The sequence below is a fragment of the Aotus nancymaae genome, unplaced genomic scaffold (assembly GCF_030222135.1).
Source record: "Aotus nancymaae isolate 86718 unplaced genomic scaffold, 86718_ANA_hifiasm-v0.15.2.pri h1tg000032l_0, whole genome shotgun sequence".
Lineage (NCBI taxonomy): Eukaryota > Metazoa > Chordata > Mammalia > Primates > Aotidae > Aotus > Aotus nancymaae.
Genome location: NW_026988445.1, coordinates 24,572,782 through 24,583,439, shown reverse-complemented (window position 1 = coordinate 24,583,439; position 10,658 = coordinate 24,572,782). Strand labels below are relative to the sequence as shown.

The following is a 10,658-nucleotide window of genomic DNA, read 5'->3' as shown; positions in this document are numbered from 1 at the left end:
GCCACCACACCCAGATAATTTTTGTATTAGAAAAGCAGTTTCTTTTCTGGACACCTAGATCTAAATGGTAAGAGTTCCAGCATGAAATAGCAAAACAGAGAGGGAGAGGGGATGTCTAATGTTTCAGTGAGCACAGGTTCAAATTGTAAACTGAGGATGAAAATATGAAGATGTAATGACTGCCAGAAAAAGTTGTGAGGGAGAGAAAGTATATATATATTATATATAGATGTAATCTCTTTCTCTCTATATACACGTAGCTGTAAATGTAGCTCTCTTTCTCTCTCTCTCTCTCTCTCTCTCTCATACTCCTTCGTGTTCTTTCTTGCACTAAAGACTGAAGAGGCACTGCTTGGTTTCTATGGTACAGGTTGTAAAATATGAAGTGTTCAAGCATGCCATTCAAAAACACGTCATCTCTTGCCCAGAGTACCTTCACTTCCAGCAATTTTAAAGTCAGTGTAATAAAATATGAGGCTTGTGTTTTTTCCTTCAGTGAGAAAATATTTTCTGTGGAGTCTAAAAGAAGCAAAAATACACCTGGAAAAAAAAAAGATAAGCATTCCTTAAAAGAAAATTCCCCTTCCATATATGTATCTACAGGTAAATGTTTTTCTTCACATGTACTTTTGGAGTAAGGACTATGTGTGTAGCTATAGTTTACACATGACTACACTCCTTTAAACCCATGATCAGGAACTATTTGGATTATGAGAGTACTACGAGGTTTGTTAAAGAAAGTTCTTTTGCGTGTGAAAACGAAAGAGAAGTCAATGCAAATAGCAGTCTGTTCAGAATTATCCTTTCAATGAATTCTACTCTTTTATACAATAAAAAGCTGCTGCTGTGTTATAGACCCTGGATTAAGTAAAAGCAAACCACACTCTTTGTTCAATAATAGTTTTATTTACTTATTTCACTGTTAACTTGGGGATAATATTCACCACAAAGTTGCAGGCATCATTTTATAGTACAGACTACAGATGATTGACTTTTTCAGAATTAAAATGAAAATGGTTTGTGACACACCTGAAATGCCTACTGAGGAAGTGCTGGCCACGAGGTAATAAAAAAAGGTAAAACTCAGTGCCTTTGGTAAAGATGTGGACACTGTTGTAGATGCGAGTATGATACATGCCCTTTGCTTACAAAGCAAATATACACCCATCTGGTTTTGGACTGTGGTTTCTCTATCCACCAGAGAGCATCTTTAAATGATTCATAGACATTTCCCTGAGAGCTTCCTGCCAAGAGAAATCAGCATGCTGATTCACCAATGTGGAAGCCCATTTTAATGTAAGTATTCCTCAAGCCTGCACCAAACTTGGTAACAATTCGTATATTTAAAGAAAGAAGGACCTTGCCCAAACTGTGGCTGTCACATAGCTCTAAGCGATGCCCAAAGGAAGTCTGAAGTGTTACATGGAGGAGGCTGGAAACGCCCGGGTACTGGACAAGGAATGGATGGAAGGGAGAGCATGTGTTTGATTGCTTGCAGAACAGGATAAAGGATTCTCTCCTAATAACTTTCCACACCAAGCAAAACTACATGCAAGGATTTGTAAGCCAAACTACAGATCTTCACTTCTACAGAAAAGTATATTTATGAACTCTCCACGTTCTCCAGATGCTTCTCTTACTACAGCAAGCAACCAAGAAGCCTGTTTCAAAAGAATTATCCTTTCAATGAATTTTACTCTTTTATACAATCAAAAGTTTCTCTTTGTTGACCAGTCCAGTAAAGTTTCTGACTTTACTGGATTGGTCAACAAATCCAATAACTACTATCAAACAAATCCAGTATCTAGAACCAGAGATAAAAAGAGAGAGTTAATGTTCTTTTTCCATTTTGGACTCTAAATTATTTGTTTACAACTCCAGTCTATTTAAAATATTTCTCCTTACTGCTCAGGGATATTTTATTAGATAACCTTATTTGTGAACACTTTGCATTTCCCAGCCAAATAACTCCTGACTACAGTAGCAGCATGGGACATTGATGTACACAGAATTTTGATAATATGTTCTATTAATTAATAAGGAGGTTATTAGATATTGAACAACATTTATTGAATATATGCAATTTACCAGATTCTATGTGAGCCACAGGATACAGAGGGATGAATAAGACCCAATTTCTACCATCAAGGAACTCACAGAATACAGGACAAAAATAGTTTTGAGTTTTGTATGTGAAATGCAGAACTGATAAGCATTTTGGATTTCAAGAAAGAACAGTAGTAAGCTTTTACATTCTGGGGATAATCCTTTTGGTTTAAGATAGGATTACTGGATTATAATTTGGGTGAGGGAAGTTTTACTGACACTTCTTTGGAGTGGAAAATATAGCCCCTTTACCTTTTATAATGCAACTGAGACATGAGCCTTTTTGGTTCTCTAGATGATTTTTTTGGGGGTGGTCTCAGTCCAGACCAGAGTTGTATGTGTGAGTCTCACCAGAGTTCTGTGTGAGTCTCTGTGGTTCTACCAGAACCAACAGAAGCCTCATGTTCTAGCAACGCATTTGGATGACTTCCATATACCCAAACGCACTGTCCATCTGTGCGTGAAGCTGTGAATGTAATGCATGCCTATTAATACTAACACTTGCTCATTTTTGATCTGTACAACAAAACATTGTGCAGTTACAAACTTATGTGGAGTATAGTCATTTTATAAACTAGATCTTCTTTATTCATTTTTATTATCTTATCATGTGCCTCCTTTCCCAGACATGAACACTAAAGCCAGAAAAAGAAGATGAAATTCTCCAGTTCTAAAGAGCACTGGGTTACCATTCTAGAAATCTTCCTCTTAGGTCTACAATACTGACTCACACATTAATGCCTGGAGAGGCTGAATATTTAAAGTCAGGGAAAGAGAAAAAGAGAGTGTAACTGAAGTCTGTAGAAAGGAAGTAGTAAAATTGTCCTTGAACCTATTAAGGGCTGGAGTTGACACTGTTGAAATAAGTTCGGTTGCACATACCATGGGAGCAAAATGTTCTTTCAGAGGATGTGCTAGAAGTAGGGTCGTTTAGGTTAAAAAGTAACTTCGGAGTGTTGTATTCTTAGCAGTTTCAGTCCTATTATGAGAAATGCTATTGTAAAACCAAAGCAAACACCTGCCACCCAGAAACTATATTTTGTAAGGTTGCCAGACCTCAGGCACTGGGTTGGAGTAGTATTTGAAGCCATACAACTCTGGGTTTACCAAAAAATTTCAAGTCTCCCTTAGATTTTGTGGTGTTGAACTATAATAAGTAAATAACCTTAAAGAATAAAAAATCTGAAAATTTCAAGCATTCATCCAATATACCATTTTACTTTCATCACGGTAGTTACTGACCTCAGTTTGGACAGATTGGCCATCAGAAGGCAGATTAGAGAAGCTTTGGTGTTGATGCTTAGTTTGAGCAATGAGGAGAAAACCCAGAAAGTTTAGGTTAAGTGACAAGCATGCCTAAGGACATGTAACTAAGCAGTGACCAAACTGGGCCAGGAACTCAGTGTTCCTCATCCCAAATTCAATGCTGCTTTGACTATACTGCACTACCTTCACCTGTCCTCTGAAGCTCCCAGGGGAAGATTGTGCAATTTCCTGGAATAGGTCCTCATCTTTGAGTCATCTCTACTCAGATAAGTACAGGACACCCTGACTGATCCCTGGAATCCTTCTCTGTGTCACTCTAGTATTAGGCTTCTCTGCTGTGGCAGAGCCTTGGCATCCTTCTTTCCTCCCTGAGTTGGGGCTGAAACAGCCAACTTTGCAGCAAAGCTCTGCACTCCAGCTTCTCTCTCCATATGGAAAGGGGCTCCCCGTGCTCTGCAGAGCAATGAGCTCTGGCCATGGGCAACATGGGAAGTTTGACAGAGAAAGCTGATATGCCTTCTAGATCTTCAGCCACTGCAGACTCTAACACTTAGGCTTTTTGCTTTTGTTTTCATTCCATCAGAATCTACAACGACTGTACCCGAAAGGGTAAAGATAAATGAAAAACGTGTAGAGAGTGAAGGCTGGGTTTAAGAGGCAAAGGGGTATTAAAAGAATAGAGAGAACTAGCATAGAGGCCACAGGGAGCTGATGGGCTAAGAAGAGCAGAGCCGAGGGAACCAGAGGGCCAGAGAGAGCTCACTTCTCTTAACCATCTGGCAATGCCTGGAGAAGAGGGAATGTGTGTGTGTGCTTGTGAGAGACAGAGAGAGAAGGAAGGAGAGGGAGAAAGAGAGAGAGAGAGGCAGAGAGAGAGAGAAAGAGGAGAAAGAGATTCTCCATGTGTAGTTTATTTTAGGTTTGATCGTTTTCTTTTTTCAATTAAAGTGGCTAATCTTGAAATGTCTGCAAGCTTCATGCATATGGCATGAAATAATTCGGTTCCCGGTTTGGGATGAAGACATTTTAATCATATGTAAATGCTGAATACCTCCTCTAATGACAAAGCTTTTGAGAAATGCATGTGTAACTGAGGTCCAATTATAAACACTCACTACATCTTCAATTATACTTTTAAATTCTTCATATTCAAAAGAATCTATTTTACTTGTTTTCTTTCTCTGAAAATGACCCAAGAAATGGACATACCTTTCTATAAAGTCAGTAGATAGTATTTAAATGAAGCTTTCATCCATAAGAGGCTTAAAAACAATTCTATAATAAAACCAGCAAAACAAAAAAGGAGACCTAGAGTCTTGGATTTGTTCCTTTTCTGCCATTATTAGCATCACAAAATGACAAGGGTAAGGAAATAATCATGTTTAAGGAGACTGTGATTGACTCTCAAAGTTCTGATAAATTTCAGGGTTTCCCCTTTTCTCAAATTTAATTCTTTTTTTTTTTTTTTTTTTTAATAAAAGAAACAGTCCTTTTGGAAGGGAGGCAAGATAGGAGTTTCCAAAAGGATGGGAAGTGCTGAAGTGCTGGGACACTTGAATAAGCATTCACATATTTATTAGTGCCAGGCCAACTTGAGTAATGAAATATAGATGCAGTTGCTTACTGGACATTTCACAGGTGGATAATATGACATTCTGTAATTTGCTGTACATGTTAGAAAATCGTCTTTTTTTTCTTGTTCTTTGGTTGAATATGGGCCCCAAAAAATCATTCTTACAATTATGCTGGTTGGTTTTTTCCCCTGTGTAAAATAATTTCAGACACAATGGTGAGGGTTGCTTTGTTCAGTTCCCATCAGATTTAACTAAAGAGTGATTTTAAACATTTACGTTGAAGTGACAGTTGACTTTTTATTACCTAGAAAGTGTTAGGTACTTGGCGATGCCAACAGGATGACATGTTTCTTCTTCTTAGCCACAGGAAAACTCAATATATTCTGTTCATTGCTCAAGTGGACTTTAAAGAATCACTTTCAAAGGACACCAGGACTGAAGACTGAAGAGTAATATTTATCAACATTAAATAAACACTCGGTGTAGTATCCATAAATATTTCTGCATATAAACATAACACGAAATTAAATAGTTCAGATACACAGACACCACTGAGTACACTTCCACTGTGGTCAAAGTCGCCTGTAAACACCACCTCACACTGAATACAAAAGCAGCTTCTACCCAGCTCTGGGTTCACAACACGAATGCCCTGTACAAAGGGAATATCTCCACAGCCCTCCCACCTCCCTCCCCTCCCCCTCCCCAAACAGCCCTGGCAAAAGGAAAAGAAACCCCAACAACTACAGCAGCAAGGACAAGGACAATGACGGCAGCACCCCATCCCCTCCCCAAATAAAACGGTTAACATTGTGGTCAATTCAAAGGAGAATGCAAATTTTTTTTTTTTTTTTTTTTTTTTTTTTTTTACCAAAAGGTAAGAAAATCAATTTGAAGCATTACTTTTCAGAATGCAATTCTCTCTTCAGAGGACACGTAACTGCCTAAACCTCACCTATTCCTGGGTGAAGGTTACATGATGAACACCAGAAAGCACTGGCCACAGCTGAGCAACAAAGGTGCAAGCCCTATTTTCTTTAGAAGGTGCCGTTCAGCAAGGATCAAACACAATGTTCTCCTTCATCCTGTCTTACCACGGTTTCTGTTTTTTTGCTTTGCCATATATATATAAATCTATATATATATATATGGCCTATATATATATTGCTGTGTGTGACATTCAAACGTGACACTATTATTGAGTTTCAAGCAGTTTAGATAGCAGAAATTTTGCTTTGAAACATTCAGATTTAGATGATTAAATTCAAACGTGTGGATGTGGTTCGTTCTTTAAGCTCAGAGGGGCCCCGATTTAGCTCTGTTGAGGCATCAACAAAGGAGATTGCTTAACACCGAGCCCGGTGAAGCCACCGTGCTCAGCTGACTCATGAGCCCGTCCACTCTGCACAGACCTGCTGGGAAGGCCTGGCCGCTCTCTGTGGGAAACAGCCCCAGTTTCAAAAACGTTAAACTGGGCTAATTTCACGTTTATGCTGCATTAGGATCCTAGAGAACCTCAGTTACCGAAGTACTGACAGTGTACATTGCAGGAAGAATTTGCCAGTTCAGTGTTCCCCATTATATTATATACACTATGTGTGTGCGTGCAGAACTCACACATATATATACTTAAGTATTTTTATTTGTACGAAACTTGAACTGCACAAAACAGTACTCTGCAAGAATCAAGAATCAAGTCCACAAATAGAGTTTAACGACACACCAAAGAAAAGACAGAAAGCTCTATTGGGACAAGAAGATTCAGCTTTGCAACATATGAAATAATTTTGGAACCACAGATTCCTTAGCCTGCAGTGTTCCACGTGGGGTCTGGATTCCCACTTTTGGGATCCTTGGGAAGAATGTGGGAACTGGGCCAGCTATGCTCATCTGAGATTCCAAAACTAATGGGCATTAAAAGACCCAGGCAAATCGATTTGGGTATATAATCGCTGTGAAGCAATATTTTTTCTCCTCTTTAAGAAAAAAACATGTGAAGTCTATTTCAGAATAAATTTCTTTATGTTCAGTAGTGTTTTTGTTTTTTGCTGAATTGGTATTGACTTTTTCTGTTAAAATGGGTTTATTCAATGGATCAGTAATCAGGCAGCTTCTTTCACATCTGGGTGATAAAACCATTTTTATCATCACCAGAAATCACTCCCACCCTCACCTTTCTCCTCCTAAGGTCTGTGGGTTGATGTGTGCGTTTTGTCACTGCTATTGATAAAACCTCACTCTACAAGGCCTGCTCAGGCGCGCGCTTGTGGAAAATGACTGACTGTCTCTGCTGGTACTGCTGTTTGCGCCTCTTTTTTTTGTCACACTGGCACAGCAGCAGCATCTTGAAAGTGGTTCTGAATGTTTTGTTGCACAGGGCATAGCACACGGGGTTCACGGTGCTGTTGATGTAGCACAGCCAGTAGCCCAGATTCCAAAAGGTTTTGGGTATGCAGCTGTCACAAAAGGTGTTCACCAGAACCATGATATTGTATGGGGTCCACGTGATGATGAAGGCAAGCAAGATCGCACTGAGGGTCTGGGCTGCTTTCTTCTCCTTGACGAGGGACATCCTTTTCCGCTTAGTGATCTGACTTCTGGTCTTCAGAGCAAACCTCTTGGCCAGGGTGGCTTCTTTGAAGGACAGAGGTAGAGTGGCCGTGGCCTTACCCACCGAGGAGTTGACATCGGAAGTCTTGGCTGCGTCCACGGTTGACTCTAACTGAATGGGAAGCTTGGAAAAGCTTTTTGGAAAACTGCCTCCATCGTCCACGCTCTTCTGGGTCTGTAGCTTGTTGGCTTTCCTCTCCAAGTCCACCATCCCCAGCTCCTCCTCAGGTACCTGCAGGTTGTCCGACGAGGGTAACTTGGTGGAGTTGAGGATGGTGCTGTGACCCGGAAGCTTGAGCACGATGGAGTAGATGGCTCTTGTCTCGGAGCCAATGTCCTCCTCGTCGGAGGAGGCGGAGTTCTCCAGGGAGGCAGCAGCATCGTTGTTGTTCCAACTGTCGCTGCTGCTGTGGTCTTGGTCCATCTGCTCGGAGCTGGGTTTCCAGCTCTTGGTTGTGAACCAGAAGTGGCAGCGGCCGTACTTCCTCCTGTTGGAGCGTTTCATGCTTTGCTGTTGAAGCTCATAACTGCTGCAGCTTCGAGAACTGCCCGTGGGGTGGACAAAGTTTTCTGTCTCTGCCTCTGTCCCAGAGGCTTGCAGCCCAGCAAGCTCTTTGGTACGCTTTTCGGTTTCCTTATAGATTCTCCAGTATAAAATAGTCATAATGGTGACAGGCATATAAAAAGCAGCAATAGCTGTGCCAAAAGTAATGGTGGGCTCACTGAGGAACTGAATGAAACACTCTCCTGGTGGCACAGTCCTCTTTCCAACAAAGTATTGCCAGAACAAGATGGCAGGAGCCCAGAGGACAAAGGAGATGACCCAAGCCAGACCGATCATCACGCCAGCTCTCTTTGTTGTTCGTTTGGCTCGGTACGTGAGTGGCCTCGTGATGGAAAAGTATCTGTCAAAGCTAATGACCAGGAGATTCATGACGGAGGCATTGCTGGCCACGTAGTCAATGGCAAGCCAGAGGTCACAGGCCAAGTTCCCTAAAGCCCAGCGATTCATGATGATGTAGGTCGTAAACAGATTCATGGAAATGACTCCAATAATCAGATCGGCACAGGCCAGGCTTAAGAGGAAGTAGTTGTTGACGGTCTTCAGCTGCTTGTTGACCTTAAATGACACAATGACCAGGATGTTGCCGATGATGGTCACCAAGGCCAGGATACCGGTTAAGAAAGCAATGAAGACCACCTGCCAGACTGTGTGGCCTCCCAGAGGGTCATCGGTGGTATCGTCTGGAGAGGAGAAATTCCCAGCTGCTCGAGAAACATTGTAGCTGCCGAAATGAGTGACCGTTCCTGGGGGCAGCCCTGCATCGGAGGGGCTGTATATCCAGGAAGAGCTGATGTTTGGAAACAAAGGCGAGGTGGAACTGTTATTGTGCAAGGTCATTGTGACTCTCTGACATAGTCTGGGGGAAAAGAAGAGAAAAAAGACGGAGTTAGAAAAAATTCTGCGTTGTTTCGTTTGTTCTTTGCATTGCATATGTTAAAAGACATGAGAGGTCTATTACAGGATGCCGAATCTCTATGAAGCCAAATGTTATCAAGTTCATTCTCTTATTTTAAATGAGTGGAGTCTAGGGCAGACAGAGATTGACTTGTTTGAGACAGCATCATGTAACTGGTGGCATGCCCTGAACATTGTGCTCTTCCCCACATTTCTAAATAGATTCCATGTAATTCTGTTACCAAACAAAATTACCTTTACTTCCCTTATTTTGTAAAGGTGAAAATTATCAGACATTTATATTACAATTATCCAGACAGCTTTATCATCATGATAACTTGATGACTTGATTTGCATTTTATCTATCTGGGCATCTACCCATCTGAGGTTTCAGAAATATACAACTTTAAGGTGATACCAGCCATTTAAGCCTCACTAAAATGAACAATGCCAATCTGGAGAAGGGATAAAACTGACGGAAATCAATTCATATTACATTATCTATTTGAGACGGGATTGAAAAATTAAGATATCAATTCCTTGTAAGGACTGGTAACAGGATTATCTCCCAGGCAGCTGTCTTCTGCTTGGTAACATGCAGAAGAACTTTTAGCAGAATGTTTTGAATGGACCAAACCAGTCTTAAGTATTTGTAGTATTGAGATATTTTAGCTCCAGGAATGAAACCGTATTTTAGCACATCACACGCATGTGAACAAATGGACATGCCCACGCACATTTGCATATTAAAAAAAATCACAAAATTGCAACTAGTGCTTTCAAACGCTTGTTACTAGAGTGTATGGACCACTAAGAACCATTACAATTAAGGTGTGGCCAGTAAAACCCCCTTGGTGTCCCTCTGACTTTGGTGGTGACCTGTACCATTCTCTCAGAACCCCCAGGGCAGACACCCCTGGCTCAGGGGTTGACGCATCACCAGCCACTGTAGACTAGATTCAACAAATCGTTCCTCAGTCAGTTTCATTCCATGAATTCAAAGTTTGATCATCCCAGCAGAAATCTATTGTGTACCCTGCTACTGCATTTACACTCTTGGTTAAAAAAAAAGGCTTCAACTATAAACTCTTACAGATAAACATATATATGCATGTGCATTGCAGGAGTCCTAAATCAAGCCTTAAGATATTGAATATCAGAGTTTTCTCAGAGTGTCTCTCAAAGCAGTAGTCAGATTCACACAGAGTCTTCTGGAAAGGATTTCTGATGTAGAAGGAAGACTATGGGGTGAAAAGGCCTAGGTTCAAATCTGTTTGACCATTTACTGGAGGTGGGATCTTAGATATTTAACTTCTTTGAATCCAAGTTTCCTCATTGAAAAATAGGAATGATACTTTTCTGCATAATAAAATCAATTGTTGAAAAATTCTTTCCAGAATTCAATAATAAGTGACCAAAGAAGCTTTGTTTCTCATCAAAATGTTTTAACATGTATAAAGTACTTAGAACAGGGGCTGATATAGTAAATGCTATATAAGTATCTGTGATTATTATCTTATTCTTTTTGTGTTTTGAGATGGAGTCTCGCTTTGTTGCCAGGCTGGAGTGCAGTGGCGCAATCTCTGCTGACTGCAATCTCCACCTCCCGGGTTCAAGCCATTCTCCTGCCTCAGCCTCCCAAG

At 40.7% G+C, this 10,658-nt stretch overlaps 1 protein-coding gene across 14 annotated transcripts in view; it reads right to left on the bottom strand.

Moving 5' to 3' along the window:
• Positions 1-886: 886 nt before the first annotated feature.
• The window catches only part of CHRM3 (cholinergic receptor muscarinic 3), a 490,492-nt gene continuing 480,720 nt past the window's right edge, over positions 887-10,658 (bottom strand). For all 14 annotated transcript variants that reach the window (XM_064383639.1, XM_064383637.1, XM_064383636.1 and 11 more), the window contains one exon: positions 887-8,977. In XM_064383639.1, coding sequence (XP_064239709.1) covers positions 7,186-8,958 — 1,773 coding nt within the window. In that variant the 5' untranslated portion in view covers positions 8,959-8,977 and the 3' untranslated portion in view covers positions 887-7,185. The remainder of the gene's footprint in view (positions 8,978-10,658) is intronic.